The sequence below is a fragment of the Lithobates pipiens genome, unplaced genomic scaffold, assembly GCF_037356315.1.
Source record: "Lithobates pipiens isolate NorthernLeopardFrog02 unplaced genomic scaffold, aLitPip1_a1.2 Scaffold_28, whole genome shotgun sequence".
Lineage (NCBI taxonomy): Eukaryota > Metazoa > Chordata > Amphibia > Anura > Ranidae > Lithobates > Lithobates pipiens.
Window position 1 is genome coordinate 61508974 of NW_027507789.1, and position 17488 is coordinate 61526461.

The 17488-nt window shown below is 42.8% G+C and overlaps 1 protein-coding gene across 2 annotated transcripts in view; it reads left to right on the top strand.

Annotated features, from left to right (window-relative positions):
* Positions 1–6921, top strand: part of ST6GALNAC2 (ST6 N-acetylgalactosaminide alpha-2,6-sialyltransferase 2) — a 122057-nt gene extending 115136 nt beyond the window's left edge. For both annotated transcript variants that reach the window (XM_077459295.1, XM_077459296.1), the window contains exons 10-11: positions 2847–2946; positions 3032–6921. In XM_077459295.1, coding sequence (XP_077315421.1) covers positions 2847–2946; positions 3032–3199 — 268 coding nt within the window. In that variant the 3' untranslated portion in view covers positions 3200–6921. The remainder of the gene's footprint in view (positions 1–2846; positions 2947–3031) is intronic.
* The last annotated feature ends 10567 nt before the right edge of the window (positions 6922–17488 follow it).

Below are 17488 nucleotides of genomic sequence, written 5' to 3' on the forward strand. Positions count from 1 at the left end.
AGATATATATATCTACTGAATATCTGAATGTATTTTAGTTTGCTAATGCATTGTACAGTGTGTGTTGGCACAGCCCTTTGTAGTCTGCACAAAGGGTGTGTGTGACAGGGTGACAATGCAGGAGCACAACTGGGAGACAGGTGTCACCAATCATTGTAGAGGGCCACTATTAGTAGTCCTAATACCATGCGACCAATCACAGCGAGCACATGAACAGTAGTAAACTTGCATTGTTTACTACCATGTGAGCTCTGTGATTGGTCACAGCGGTCACATGGTACTAGGGCCAATCACAGCAGCCCTGTACCATGTGAGATCTGTGACCAGTGTCGCAGCTCTCACATGGTTCAGGGCTGAAAGTGTCACCCCCCCCATAATATGTGCTTGATGATCTGCAGTGAAGTCAGGAGAGATATTGGGGGTCTAATAGATCCCTGATGTTTCCATAAAAAAAGATAAGAATAATTTTATAAAAATAAAATCGTGGCCCTTGTACACACGGTTGGAGATTCCGACGGAATGTTTCCTATCGGACCGTTTTGTCGGATATTCCGACTGTGTGTGGTCTGCATCGGACTGTTTCTGTCGGAATATCCGACAGACCAAGTTTTCCAACTTGCCGGTAAAATTTTCCGACAAAATGCTCCTATCAGACATACTCCAATCATGTGTAGCCTACTCCGACAGACAAAGTGCCATGCATGCTCAGATCAAATTCCTAGACCAAAGCTATTGGCTACTAGCCTGAACGTAGTCCCGTCGTAACAAAATAACGTCATCACGTTATGTACAATCGAATTTTCCGACAACTTAGTCTGACCGTGTATATGCAAAATCACTTCCGGACCTCTTCCGGAATTAATCCGTCGGAATTACTCCGACGGATTTGGTTGTCAGAATCTCCGACCGTGTGTACAAGGGCTAAGACATACTGTTAGGTTTATTGGCTCCTGTCCAGAATTGACCCTAGTATGTGTATGCGTGAATGTGAGTTAGGGACCTTAGGCTGTAAGCTCCTTGAGGGCAGAGACTTATGTGAATGTACAATATATATGTAAAGCGCTGTGTAAATTAACAGTGCTATACAAGTACCTATAATAAATAAATAAATAAATAAAAGCTCCCCTATCATCCCCGTACACACGATCCAAACATGTAATGTAGGGCGCACAGACACTCACCGGCCACTTTATTAGGTACACTTGTTCAATTGCTTGGTAACACAAATTGCTAATCAGCCAATCACATGGCAGAAAAAAATATTGCCTGGTCTAATGAGTCTCAATTTCACCTGCGACATTCACATGGTAGGGTCAGAATTTGACATAAACAAGATTAAAGCATGGATCCATCCTGCCTTGTATCAACAGTTCAGGCAGGTGGTGGTAGTGTTGTAATGGTGTGGGGGATATTTTCTTGGCACACTTTGGGCCCCTTAGTACCAATTGAACATTATTAAAACACCACGGCCTACCCAAGTATTGTTGCTGACCATGCCCATCCCTTTATGATTACAGTGTACCCATCTTCTGATGGCTCCTTCCAGCAGGATAATACACCATGTCACAAAGCTCAAATCATCTCACCACTGGTTTCTTGAACATGACAATGAGGTCACTGCACTCCAATGGCCTCCACAGTCACCACATCTCATCCAATAAAGCACATTTAGGGATGTGGTGGAATGGGAGATTCACATCATGGATTTGCAGGCAACAAATCTTCAGCAACTGCGTGATGCAGTTCTGAAGGCAAAAGGAGGTCCAACCCTGTACTAGCAAGGTGTACCTAATAAAGTGGCCATTGAATGTGTATTTGTAAACATAAATTGTGCTACACATCTGAGGTATCACCACAAATGTCAGAGTGAGAGCAAAAATTCTAGGGCCGAAATTCACTGTTAACTAAAATGATAACCTTTAAAGGCTTTTATGGATAATATCAAGAGCGCAGGCAATTTGAAGACTTTACATGTTTGGTATCTATTTACCTGACACAATCCCATCTTTTTTTTTTCTTTACAGTAAAAATGTGATAAAATATTGTGTTTTTTTGTACTGAAATTTATATTAGGGTATTGTTCCTGAAAATATGCATTTGATAAATAGTTGAGCAAATATAGTGCAACATAAAAATTGCAGCTGCCAAAATTTTCCCCATGGTCTCTGCTTTCAGAAAATATATAATTCTTTAGGGTTCAAAGTAATTTCTAAAAAAAAAAAACATAATTTAAGATGTATGGAAAAAAAATTGCCCCAATAGACAAGTTTTTAAGCAAACTGTTGAAGTCTTGTAAAGTCTCGCTTTCTTTTGTTTAAATAAAAAACATATTATACTTACCTGCTCTGTGCAATGGATTTACACAGGCCTGGATCCTCCTCTTCTTGGATCCCTCTTCGCTGCTGCTGGCCCCTCCCTCCTGTCAAGTGCCCCCGCGGTAAGCAGCTTGCTATGGGGGCACCTGAGTCGAGCCGCAGCTCCATGTGTCCATTCAGACACAAAGCTGCAGTTTGGCCCCACCCCCTCTGTCTCATGATTGGCTAACTGACTTTGACAGCGACGAGAGCCAATGGTGCCGCTGCTGTGTCTCAGCCAATCAGGAGGGAGAGTCCCGGACGGCCGAGGGACTCATGGACATTGTTGGACAGCGATGGGGCTCAGGTAAGTATTAGGGGGGCTGCTGCACACAGAAGTCTTTTATCTTAATGCATAGAATGCATTAAGATAAAAAAAACCTTCTGCCTTTACAACTCCTTTAAATCATGTAACTGTTGAGTTTTAATTCTTGTAAATACTTGCAACAAAGGAAAATGTTTTCAGCTGTATTCTGTTTGTGTCTCTCACAGATTCCTGAAATCAGAAATACTGGATACGGAATATGCTTACTTGTATATGCCAAGCACTGGGGGACTGATGCTGCTGACTGCCCTTCATACCTGTGATCAGGTAAAGAGAAGCCTGGTGCAAGTCGTTCTTATATCATATACCATACATCTTCTATTCAGATCATGATGTCTGTTTTTCTCTTTAGGTTGATGCATACGGATTCATCACCTCTAATTATAAAAACTACTCAGACCATTATTATGATAAAGAAAAGAAAAAACTTGAATTCTATGCCAATCATGACATGCTTATGGAAATGCAATTGTGGCAGAAGTTGCATCAATATGGGATAATAAAGCTGTACCATAGATGAAAGAAGACCAGTTCTTTTTCCATGGGATACCTGTGCTCCTCCATCTTTGAGGATATCCCCTATGGGGAAAACTAAGACTTGATGTAGAAAAACCAGAGACTTCTGTAGGAAATGACTTCTTAATCTCTTGTTGCCTCACCAGTGCTACGACTATGAAGACTCGTATGTACAGGCCCATAACATAGGTCATACTTGCACTGTAAGCCAAGTAACATTCATTGGCCTGGTAAATGTATTAAATGCATTGTAAAATGAATGTAAGAGCCCATCCAGATGATAATGTTTTAATAATATGCTGGCAGGACCTAGCATTAATTATATTTTTTCTTGCTAAGTGATGTATAGGTATAATACTTCCACAGAATTCCCAATGACAATGCCTTCACTGCTTTTCTCTCCAGAAGGATGGAGCAATCATTTTTTAGCCATTGTCCAGAATCAGCGTCTCTTTTCCCAGACTGAGATGCAGACTCAAAGATGACAAGGTGTTGATAAAATCCTGGCGCCTGTGCAGTTTTTGTCTTCAAAATTCAGCCCCTGCTGCAGCTTTTCATCGAATGACTTGATACAAAACTCCAGTGTTGCAGTCTGATCACTGGAGGAGTGAGTGAGACTGAGGAAATGCTTCCTCCTGCCTGCAGCAGACTCATGCCATCATTTCAGCCTGGGCAAAGTCACTGCAATGGAGCGCAAAGCTGTTTTTTATTGTTAGAAGGTGGAGCCTTTTGAAAAATGATGCTGTTGATGTTTATTGTGATATGTCAGGAGTTAATTCACGCAGGCTAAAGATAACGATAAAGCCACTTTACTCATCCATGAGATTTTTACATATATTGAGGAATGCATCTTGATCATCTTCCTCCTGATGTGTCTTCTCCTCCCTGTTTAGATTTTAATTTCACCGAATCACATTATGCTGGATTCATTGAGAGAACTTGGGCTTTTCCCGCAGGAATAAGTGAAACTCTGCAATAGAACAGGTGTGGAGTGCAGACCCTGCTGAGAAATTGCTATAGTCCTTAGAGTATAATAATAGGCAATGGAGAAATTCAATCCATGAGCTTCCATTTTTGACTTATAGTGGAACTGAAATGATAAATAATTTGGTAACACTGGCCTTCCCTCCCTCCCTAATATGTAAACATTTAAAAAAAAAAAAAAAGGCCAGAGCAGATCCCATTTCTTGGGTTGAACATTTGCAATGTGACACTGTGAACTATAATGGGTAAGGCCAATGTAAAGATCCATCTCCAGAAGGAAACTGCTGAGTCTTGCCTGGGCTAAAGTTGGAGACCATTCCATCCTAGTCTAAAGTTTGATTTTTTGTTTATATGTACACATCAGGGAGGGTGAAAGGGATCAGTGGGAACAAATGAATCATAAATTGAAATGCCATATAATATATGTCACCATGAAACTAGAAGAGTGAAAAGCAGGCTACAGTTACAAGAGAAATAGTTTTGCACCTTAAATGTGTCTTGTTTTTCAGTTGGAAAACAACAACCTTTTCTCCTGGTCAATGATCTACTACTCTGGTTACGGGATTAAAATAATAATTTATCATGAACACTAATGGACTAACAAAGAAGTATTGAGCAGGAATCACTAAGGCTACGCATGTACGTGTGAGGATTATTACTCAATCAGCCTGTTAACTGAAAGACAGTTGTATGTTTACACCAGACTTTCTCAACCTTTTCAACATGAAGGAACCCTTGAAATAACCTTTCGGTCTCAGAGAACCTGTGTTAAAAATGGCTAAATTTACAACTCATGATACATTGGTGTGATGGTCAGTGGAAGAGCGTTCCTCACATCTATAGTCTTGGGGAAGAATTTCCCCCTACAGATAGCTAAAAAGATAATTGGTGTCAGTGGTAACTTATCTTAGAAGCAAAAAATGGTCATTGCTCAAGGAAGCCCTAGCAACCATTGGAGGAACCCTTGTTAAGAAACCCTGGTTTACACACTTTTGCAAGCCCCCAACTTCCAGTCATCTGATCTCTTAGAAAAGATTGTTCACTTGTAATGGACTTTCCAGGATGATCACTGTTGTTTTCCAAAGATAAAGACATTGCATTGAGCAGCCTCAGAATTTGGATGGAACGATCGCTCATATTTATGGAAAGATCTTTTACTTGAAATGTCCCCTGACACTTTAGTAATTCTATTATACTAGTTGGGACTCTGATGTCACATAGAGATGGCATAATTTTTACTACTTTACCAGTTTCTTTTGGTACGTTGGTTTCTTGATGCAGGACATTTGGGTGCCAAAAACAAAATAAGACAAATGAAAAAACCTTCCTCTCGTCTGAACACTAAAACATAATCTAACTTGTAAAATTAAACCAGAACTTCAAAAATAATGTGACATAAAAGACTAAGGCTGGCCATACACTGTTTGAATCTCAGTCGGTTCAGCAGGAACCGGCCTAGATTTGAACCATTAATGGGCAGGCTGAATGTACCAAGTCTATTGGTCGATCAATGTGGGTACAATCAGCCTGCTGGATTCCCTTGTGATTGTTGCTAACCACTGCTATAGCCGCTAGCAATAACCACTGTCTTTCCCCGCCTGCCCTTGCTAGAAGAAGACAATTGTTGATTCCCCTGTCAACACTACCCATGTTGATGGGGGGATCGTGCATAGTTATTTCTTGCAACCCATGGTTACAGGAAAGAAATTTGCACCGTGTATGGTCTGCCTTACTGTGGCCCAGCTTGGTAAAAACTGGTCCTGCATGTGCGATAACTATATGGCCGCTGGGGCTGCCACAATCTACTAGAGTAGCATTCCTTACATAAAGTAAGCTTTGTCCTATGCCGGAGGGGCAGTAGCAACGTCCCATTTTGACATCACCTGCCCCTCCTCTTCACCTCACCAAATCAGAGCCTATGTAGTATTCACTGACAAAAATACAAGGCAGTTCCTGATTGGTGAAAGGACAGGAGAAACCAACTCTTTTATGTTTCTGGCAGCAGAGGGAAGTCACTCCTACTTTTCTGGAAGAGCACACAGCTTACTTTCTGTATAGAATGCTATTGCACTGGATAACAACCCCTGCTCCTGCTTTCTGCGATTCTGTGCCTTATCTATATTGTACTTGCCACTACTGAAGTTGGAAATGTTAAACTGATTACCTTTTAAAGCATATCCAAACCAACAAACAAAAATATATAATATTGCAGCTTACCAGTCCTTAGATGTAGTGGCTGCATTAGTTTTAATTTTTCAGGCTAACAACATTTTCAGCAGGTACAGAAAATACCTGTTGGTCCTGCCAGAAATGCAGTGTCCTTGTCACTTCCTGTGAGCTTGAAAGCTAGTTCAAAGAACATTTTCTAGTCCCATCAATTCACCATATAGTGGAGATGAGTAAAGGCGGATGTGTTTAAAGTCCAACCTGTTTGACATCCATGGCTGTCACCATAGATTCAGTGGAGAAATTAGGGTAGACATGAAGGACAGGAAGTGTATTGTTTAAAGAATCATCAGGTGAAAATAAAGGGAAAAAAATGAAAATTGAATATGAATGCAGCCACCACATCTAAGGACTGGTAAGCTGCAATATATTACATTTTTGTTATTGGGTTTAGATGTGCTTAAACTACTGTTGCAATGAAAGTAAAACCTTAGGGATAATGTATTTTTTTAGATTTTGTCTTCTTCGGTGTTTAAAAAAAGAATAACTATTTTTAAATAAATATGTAAATAAGTATGTGTTTGTTTGATTTCCTGAAAAGAACAATTAATGAGCCTTAATGAAAAATATTTTTAAGGCTGATACAGAAAAAAGGCTCTGGTGATACAGAAAATAACTATATGTGGATGGATACCAAAGGGCTAAAGGAGCAGTATTTATTCCAGCATTTTTATTGTTATTACCATACAGTGGTGTGAAAAAGTGTTTGCCCCCTTCCTCATTTCCTGTTCCTTTGCATGTTTGTCACACTTAAGTGTTTCGGAACATCAAACCAATTTAAACAATAGTCAAGGACAACACAAGTAAACACAAAATGCAATTTGTAAATGAAGGTGTTTATTATTAAAGGTGAAAAAAAATCCAAACCATCATGGCCCTGTGTGAAAAAGTGATTGCCCCCCTTGTTAAAACGTACTATAACTGTGGTTGTCCACACCTGAGTTCAATTTCTCTAGCCACACCCAGGCCTGATTATTGCCACACCTGTTCACAATCAAGGCATCACTTAAATAGGAGCTGCTTGACACAGTAAGGTCCACCAGAAGATCCTTTAGGCCGGGTTCACACCGCTGCGATGCGGGAACGCCGTGAATCCGCGGCGTTTTCCCGCATCGCATTACTCCTGCCGGCAGTTCACACTGCCCTATGCGGACGGCTGGGAGTGTCAATGATATGTTAATGACACCCCCAGATGCGTCCGCATATCGCAGTGCGATCTGCCGACTCGCACAGGAATCGGATCGCATGGTGTGAACCCCCATGCGATCCGATTCTGTTGCGGACCAAAAAAAAAGGGTCCCGTGCGAGTTTGCTGCGGGAGCGATGCAAATTCAGCCATACTATCTGTATGGCTGAACTCGCATCGCTACGGAGATCGGATGTGATTTGCGGTGCGAATCACATCCGGATCTTCCCCCCGCAGCAGTGTGAACCCAGCCTAAAAGCTACACATCATGCCGAGACCCAAAGAAATTCAGGAACAATTGAGAAAGAAAGTAATTGAGATCTATCAGTCTGGAAAGGGTTATAAAGCCATTTCCAAAGCTTTGGGAATCCAGCGAACCACAGTGAGAGCCATTATCCACAAATGGCCAAGACATGGAACAGTGGTGAACCTTCCCAGGAGTGGCCGGCCGCCCAAAATTACCCCAAGAGCGCAGCGACGACTCATCCAAGAGGTCACAAAAGACCCCACAACAACGTCCAAGGAACTGCAGGCCTCACTTGCCTCAGTTAAGGTCAGCGTTCATGCCTCCACCATCAGGAAAAGACTGGGCAAAAATGGCCTGCATGGCAGAGTTCCAAGGAGAAAACCACTGCTGAGCAAAAAGAACATCAAAGCTCGTCTCAATTTCTCCACAACACATCTTGATGATCCCCAAGACTTTTGGGACAACATTCTGTGGACCGATGAGACAAAAGTGGAACTCTTTGGAAGGTTTGTGTCCAAGTATATCTGGCGTAGAAGGAACACTGCATTTCAGAAAAAGAACATTATACCAACAGTAAAATATGGTGGTGGTAGTGTGATGGTCTGGGGCTGTTTTGCTGCTTCAGGACCTGGAAGACTTGCAGTGATAAAAGGAACTATGAATTCTGCTGTCTACCAAGAGATCCTGAAGGAGAATGTCCGACCATCTGTTCGTGTACTCAAGCTGAAACGAACTTGGGTTCTGCAGCAGGACAATGATCCTAAACACACCAGCAAGTCCACCACCGAATGGCTGAAGAAAAACAAAATGAAGACTTTGGAGTGGCCTAACCAAAGTCCTGACCTGAATCCTATTGAGATGTTGTGGTATGACCTTAAAAAGGCCGTTCATGCTCGAAAACCCTCTAATGTAACTGAATTAGGACAATTCTGCAAAGATGAGTGGGCCAAAATTCCTCCAGGACGCTGTAAAAGCCTCATTGCACGTTATCGCAAACGCTTGGTTGCAGTTGTTGCTGCTAAGGGTGGCCCAACCAGTTATTAGGTTTAGGGGGCAATCACTTTTTCACACAGGGCCATGATGGTTTGGATTTTTTTTCACCTTTAATAATAAACACCTTCATTTACAAATTGCATTTTGTGTTTACTTGTGTTTTCCTTGACTATTGTTTAAATTGGTTTGATGTTCCGAAACACTTAAGTGTGACAAACATGCAAAGGAACAGGAAATGAGGAAGGGGGCAAACACTTTTTCACACCACTGTATGTACAACATTAAAATCTGAAATAAATCCACTGACTGTGTGGGGGCTGGATATACAGTGCCTTGCGAAAGTATTCGGCCCCCTTGAACTATTTAACCTTTTGCCACATTTCAGGCTTCAAACATAAAGATATAAAATTTTTATTTTTTGTGAAGAATCACCAACAAGTGGGACACAATTGTGAAGTGGAACAAAATCTATTGGATTTTTTAAACTTTTTTAACTAATAAAAAAATGAAAAGTGGAGCTTGCAAAATTATTCGGCCCCCTTGCGTTAATACTTTGTAGAGCCACCTTTTGCTGCGATTACAGCTGCAAGTCTCTTGGGGTATGTCTCTATCAGTTTTGCACATCGAGAGACTGAAATTCTTGCCCATTCTTCCTTGCAAAACAGCTCGAGCTCAGCGAGGTTGGATGGAGAGCGTTTGTGAACAGCAGTTTTCAGCTCTTTCCACAGATTCTCGATTGGATTCAGGTCTGGACTTTGACTTGGCCATTCTAACACCTGGATACGTTTATTTGTGAACCATTCCTTTGTAGATTTTGCTGTATGTTTGGGATCATTGTCTTGTTGGAAGATAAATCTCCGTCCCAGTTTCAGGTCTTTCGCAGACTCCAACAGGTTTTGATCCAGAATGGTCCTGTATTTGGCTGCATCCATCTTCCCCTCAATTTTAACCATCTTCCCTGTCCCTGCTGAAGAAAAGCATGCCCAAACCATGATGCTGCCACCACCATGTTTGACAGTGTGGATGGTGTGTTGAGGGTAATGAGCTGTGTTGCTTTTATGCCAAACATATCGTTTTGCATTGTGGGCAAAAAGTTAGATTTTGGTTTCATCTGACCAGAGCACCTTCTTCCACATGTTTGGTGTGTCTCCCAGGTGGCTTGTGGCAAATTTTAGACGAGACTTTTTATGTATATCTTTAAGAAATGGCTTTCTCTTGCCACTCTTCCATAAAGGCCAGATTTGTGCAGTGTACGACTGATTGTTGTCCTATGGACAGACTCTCCCACCTCAGCTGTAGTTCTCTGCAGTTCATCCAGAGTGATCATGGGCCTCTTGGCTGCATCTCTGATCAGTCTTCTCCTTGTCTGAGCTGAAAGTTTAGAGGGACGGCCAGGTCTTGGTAGATTTGCAGCGGTCTGATACTCCTTCCATTTCAAAATGATCGCTTGCACAGTGCTCCTTGGGATGTTTAAAGCTTGGGAAATCTTTTTGTATCCAAATCCGGCTTTAAACTTCTCCACAACAGTATTACGGACCTGCCTGGTGTGTTCCTTGGTCTTCATGATGCTCTCTGCGCTTTCAACAGAACCCTGAGACTATCACAAAGGAGGTGCATTTATACAGAGACTTGATTACACACAGGTGGATTCTATTTATCACCATCAGTCATTTAGGACAACATTGGATCATTCAGAGATCCTCGCTGAACTTCTGGAGTGAGTTTGCTGCACTGAAAGTAAAAGGGGCCGAATAATTTTGCACGCACCACTTTTCAGTTTTTTATTTGCTAAAAAAGTTTAAATTATCCAATAGACTTCGTTCCACTTCACAATTGTGTCCCACTTGTTGGTGATTCTTCACAAAAAATTAAAATTTTATATTTTTATGTTTGAAGCTTGAAATGTGGCAAAAGGTTGAAAAGTTCAAGGGAGCCGAATGCTTTCGCAAGGCACTGTATGCAAGGTGAGTATATGCTGTTGGGGAGGGGGTGCGAAGTAAAGCCTGCATTGGAAAGGGAGAGGTTCACCTATGTATTATTTTGTCCTTTAATCCCTTGGCACAGAGTGTATACAAATATACAGCCCCACTGGACTGGGCTTTCTTCCATGGTGCTGCACATTTACGTATCTGCCTTTGTGCTGGGAGCGCACCGCACAGCATGCTCCCAGCACATAGACCTGGGTCCCACTGAGAGCCCCGTACTTAGGCCCCTTTCACACTGGGGCAGGATCGATGTCAGTGGTAAAGCGCCGCTATTTTTAGTGCCGCTTTACCTGGTATTCGCCCGCTAGCGGTGTGTGGTTTTACCCCCCTGCTAGTGGCCGAGAAAGGGTTAAAACCACCGCAAAGCACTGTTGCAGCAGCGCTTTGCCGGCGGTATAGCCGCGCGGCCCCATTTATTTTCATGGGCAGGAGCGGTGTATACACTGCTCCTTCACAGCTCCAAAGATGCTGCTAGCAGGACTTTTTTTTTACCATCCTGCCAGCGCACCGCTCCCTAAGGGCTTTCACACTGGAGATGCAGCAGCGGCTCTTTCAAGCCGCTTTACAGACGCTATTTTTAGGGCTGTAGCACCTGCAAAGCGCCCCAGTATGGAAGGGGTTTAACGATCGGGACCTGGAAATCCAGATTCTGCGTAACCTGATCACTGTAATAGCCTCTGATTGGCAGTTATAGTGATTAGTCACTGTGAAGCCGCCCCCGTGTTTTCTCTTTCTCTGAATAAAGGAGAGAGTCTCTCTCTCTCTCCCTCTCCCTCTCCCTCCCTCTCCCTCTCTCTCTCCCTCTCTCTCTCCCTCTCTCTCTCCCTCTCTCTCTCCCTCTCTCTCTCCCTCTCCTTGCAGAGAGAAAAAAAAGCAACTGCATGTAAAAAAAAAAAAAGTATTAACAATTAAAAAAAATACCTATATCAAGGTTTGATCTAGGTCAGTGCCAGGGTTAGTGTTTGGGTCAGGGTCAGTATTTTTTTGGGCAAGATTTTTTTTTTTCTCTTCCTTACATCTGTACTGAATTTATAAGCTTGCCTGAGAGTTCAGAAAAAAAGGGTGTGGAGAGCTGAAGTTGCACTCTGCAGAGCTCAGTGAGGAGAGCTCTGAGAGCTGATTGGAAAGGAAGTGACACACCCCCCTCCACACAACACACAGGAACAGAGCTGAGGCTGGCAATCTGTTTGAGTTCCCTCCCCATCATAATTTTTCTCTTGGTGTCATAAAAATTTGTCAGAAATGATTTTTGATGATAGCAGAGGAACAAAGCAGTAATGATATGTAGTGCCTTGAGACAAGTACACACTATAGAAGGGGATACTTCATGTCTGAGGTTTACAACCACTTAATTTTAATTCTTATATAAATAGTTTTAGCGGTTTTAAAGTGGATCATAAACCCAAAAATCTACATTTGGTCTTGAACTGCTTCCGAAAAATAACAGTGCGCTTTGTGACACGTAAGGGTGCCTAGGTACTCCTGTGATTACAATCTCATACCCAAATAACAAGCAATTGTTCTACAAGTTTGAAAATCACTTGCCGAGCTATTTCTAGACTTGCCAGGCTTCACAAGTTTGTTGCACTATTGCAGCAAGTCCACATTGCATGACTCCAGATCAACTATCTTGCAAACATTCTGCAAACAAGTCTGCTACCAGTATGTTTGTGCAATAGTCATCCAACCACAGGGGTCACTGTGACTGAATTTTCATGCTGTAGACCAGTGGTTCTCAACTTCAGTCCTCAAGTACCCCCAACAGGCCATGTTTGCAGGTTTTCGTTTATCTTGCACAGGTGGCTTAAATCAGAGTCAATGGCTTGGTATTTTGGACAGCTATTTTATCTAGGAGAAATTCCCAAAACATGGCCTGTTGGGTAGGCATGAGCCCAAAGTTCGAGTCAAAAGTATTCACTCCCTTCCTGCCCAAGCCATTTTTCAGCTTTCAGCACTGTCACAATTTGAATGGCAATTGCACGGTAATGCAACACTGTACCCAAATGAAATTATAATTTTTTCCCACAAATAGAGCTTTCCTTTGGTGTTATTTGATCATCTCTGTGGTTTTTATTTCTTGCGCTATAAACAAAATAATAGTGACACGTTTTTGCTATAATAAATATCCAATTTTTTTTTTTTTTAAACAAATGTTTTCCTCAGTTTAGGCTGATATGTATTCTTCTGCATATTTTTGGTAAAAAAAAAAAATCGCAATAATCGTATGTTGATTTGTTGGTTTGCGCAAAAGTTATAGCGTGTACAAAATAGGGGATAGATTTATAGCATTTTAATTTTTTTTTTTTGTTTACTAGAAATGCCCGCAATCTGCGATTTTTCTCATGACTGCGATATTGCGGTGGACATATCGGACACTTTTGATACATTTTTTTGACCATTCACATATATATAGCGAACCGTGCTATAAAAATGCACTGATTACTGTATAAATGTGACTGGCAGGGAAGGAGTTAACACTAGGGGGGGATCGAGGGGTTAATTATGTTTCCTAGGGAGTGATTCTAACTGTAGGGGGCAGGGACTCACAAGGGGAGGAGACAGATTTGGGTTCCTCTGTACTGAGAACACACCATCTGTCTCCTCTCACCTGACAGGACATGGATCTGTGTGTTTATACACACAGATCCACGGTCCTGCTCTGTTACCGGGCAATCACGGGGTCATTGCGGCCACCACTGGTGGGCCAGGAGGAGAGAGAACAAGAGCCGCGCACCTGCCCATCATATGACAGCCGACGGCGGCAAGCGGTTAAAGTTTATGGGACACTAACATGAAAAAAATCTAAAGTGCTAATTTTAAAGGCTTATATGCAGGTTATTGTCATAAAAAGTGTTTGGGGACCCAGGTACTGCCCCAGGGGACATGTATCAATGGTGTTTTGTTGGGAGCAGTGATTTTTTTAATGCTTATAGTGTCTATAGTATGTCTGTAAAGTGGCGCATTTTTCCCATGTTTAGAACAGTACCACAGCAAAATTAAATTTCTAAAGGAAAAATTGTCATTTAAAACTGATTGCGGCTGTAATGAATTGTCAGGTCTTAGCAATATAGATACAGATAATTAAAAAACAAAAAGGGCATGGGATCCCCCCTCCTCTATTACCAGGGTCTGGTATGAATATTAAGGGGAACCTCGAATCAAATTTTTAAAAAAAAATTATGTGGGGGTCCCCCTAAAATCCATACAGGCCCTTCAGGTCTGATATGGAAATTAAGGGGATCACTGCGCCAAATTTTTAAAAAGAAATGGCGTAGGGCCCCCCCAAAATCCATGCCAGACCCTTCAGGTCTGGTATAGATTTTAAGGGGAACCCTGAGCCAAAATTAAAAAAATAAAGCGTAGGGCCCCCCCCCCCCCCCCAAAATCCATATCAGACCCTTATCCGAGCATGCAACCTGGCAGGCTGCAGGAAAAGAAGGAGGGACAAGAGAGTGTTCCCCCCTCCTGAACCGTACCAGGCCACATGCCCTCAACATGGAGAGGGTTCTTTGAGGTAGCCACTTTTTATGACAATAACTTGCATATAAGCCTTTAAAATTAGCACTTTTGATTATTCATGTTCGTTTCCCATAGACTTTAATGGCGTTCGTGTGTTCCGACGAATTATTTGACTGTTCGCATGTTCTGCTGCGAACCGAACAGGAGGGTGTTCAGCTTATCCCTACTGTTGGGTGTACTTGAGGACTGAGGTTGAGAACCACTGCTGTAGACTTGCAGAGCTTTTGCTGTAGACTCACCTGTGCAACTTTGTTCTTGTTATAGATTTTCCACTCGAATTTGCTACAAGTTGGAAACATGTCAACTAGAACTAGTGCTTCAAGTGCTCTGCAAGTGTACAACTTGCCAGTGAAAATGTGCAGCAAGTTAACAGGCTTGCAATTCAACACTGCCACAACTTTGTGGAAAGTTTTTTCATGCTACCTGAGTAGCTGAATATTAGCAGAGTGAGATCAAAGGTTTTCTGTGTACCGATGCATAACCACACATGCAAAAGCCATTCATGTCCATGGCCAGCTGTACGCAACACCTTGGCTTCTAAGATTTTTACCTTGTGTGCCCCTGGCATGCCTGTGTGCATGAGCCTAGTTATCAGCCATGTACTTGTACTACAAATATCAATGAAAATACCCACAGCATATATGTAACTATGCAAATGAAAGCATGAACCATTCAAAATAGTGATGCCAAGTACTGTATATAACTAAATGATTTGTAAGAAACAAATTACAATATGGTTTGTAAGTAGGGATGAGCTTCGTGTTCGAGTCGAACGTACGTTCGACTCGAACATTGGCTGTTCGGCCCGGTCGGCGAATTCCGAACGTTTTGGCCGTTCGCGTCAAAATTCGAGTGACGCGCGCGCGGACCACAATGCACTGCGTTGGCGCAGTGCATTGCTGCCCGATGATTGGCCAAGCATGCACTGTGACCCCGCATGCTTGGCCAATCGCAGCGCCGGCAGCGAGGAGAGCCATGATTGGCCACAGGCATCCTGCCTGTGGCCAATCATAGCTCAGGCTGTGTAGTGCACGCCCCACACTATATAAGGCCGCCTTTAAGGCGGCCTCCTGTCGTGTGTTACTTTGCATCTGAAGCAGTGGGTGTTCTGTGTACCTTCAACACAGTACACACCAATCGTTTTTGGCTGATTTCCTATCTTGCTGCTGTGTAGTGGTTGTTGTCTGTGCCCTGACTGCAGTATACACCACTATATTCACCTCACCTATATAGCTAGTGATCTAGCTTTAACCACTTAACAACTGCCCATTGCCGATTAACGGCTTCAGGGCGGTTGTTTAACTCAGAGAGGCCGTTAATTAACGGCCTCCCAGAATTCTGCTCTCGCGTGCCCCGAGGTGTGCGCACTCGAGAGCATCCATGACCGCCGGGTCCTATAGCGGCCGTTTACCACGTGATTGCTCCGTCAAATGACGGAGTGATCACTTGGAAACAAACCGGCGTCATGTTATGACGCCTGTTCCTCCCTCCCCTTTCTGTACCGATCGGTACAGCGGAGGGGAAAGAGATCGGTGTCAGCAGCGATGTGGGCTGCATCTGCAGTGCCCACATCGCTGCTCACCAATTTTAACCCCTCAATTCCCTGCCAATACTCTGCAATACCAGTGCATACTCTGCAGTACCCTGCCATTACTCTGCAGTACCCCGCCATTACTCTGCAGTACCCCGCCATTACTCTGCAGTACCCCGCCATTACTCTGCAGTACCCCGCCATTACTCTGCAGTACCCCGCCATTACTCTGCAGTGCAGTACCCTGCCATTACTCTGCAGTGCAGTACCCCGCCATTACTCTGCAGTGCAGTACCCCCCATTACTCTGCAGTACCCCCCAATACTCTGCAGTACCCCCCAATACTCTGCAGTACCCGCCAATACTCTGCAGTACCCCCAATACTCTGCAGTACCCTGCTATTACTCTGTAGTACCCCGCCAATACTCTAATACCCTGCCATAAATTGCCATACCCAGCCATACTCAGAGATACCCAGCCATACTCAGAGATACCCTGAAATACCCAGCCATAGACGCCCCCCACCCCTCACCGCCCTCCGGTGCTTCTACCAACTCGCCAGTACGATCAAAGCCAGAATCTTTTTTTTATTTTTTATTTCAGGCTTCCCAGCCTAGAGGTGAGATGTGGGGTCATATTGACCCCCCAGATTTCACTGTAAAGAGGACCTGTCACCCCATATTCCTATTACAAGGGATGTTTACATTTCTTGTAATAGGAATAAAAGTGATCAAAAATATATTTTTGGGAAAAAAAATGTCAAACTAAAATAAATAAAGTAAAATGAACAATAAAAAAATAAAATAAAAATTAAAGCGCCCATGTCCCCATGTGCTCGCATGTGCCACACATGTGAGGTATCGCCGAGAATGTTAGAGCGAGAGCAATAATTCTAGTCCTAGACCTCCTCTGCAACTCAAAACATGTAACCAGTAAAAAAATATTTAAAGCGTCGCCTATGGGGATTTTTTAAGTAGCGACGTTTGGCGCCATTCCACGGGCATGTGCAATTTTGAAGAGTGACATGTTTGATATCTATTTACTCAGCATAACTTCATCTTTCACTTTATGCAAACATTGGGCTAACAAGTGGTTAATAATAGAGCTTGCAGTCAGTAGTGTTAGGAGATAGTGCGTGCTGTCTGCGTGCTCTGTACCCAGTACATACCGCTATAATATAGGGCAGGCCCCTACATTCAAACATCCAACTTACAAACATCTCCTACTTGCAAACGCAAGGAGACAGCAGCAAGTGAGATGAAAAAAGATGGACGACAAAACAAATTATACAGGGGTGATAACCCTTCCCTATGTTTTCCAAAAAGCTTAAAGATAGTTTTTTTGACTGGAGCTACACTTTAAAAATGTACCGGTTGAAAATGACAAACAGATTCAACTTAACACAACAAACCTACACAGTCCCTGTCTTGTTTGCACCGCCTGTATACTGCTGTTCTGAGTATATAGGGCCTGGGGGCCACACGCATTTCCTTTTTTTAATATGGGTACGGGGTTCCCCTTAATATGCGTACAAGACCCAAATAGGCTGGTAATGGGCAGGGAGGGCTACCCATGCCATGTTTCTCAATGATTTTCAACCATATTGCAGGAACCAGATATAA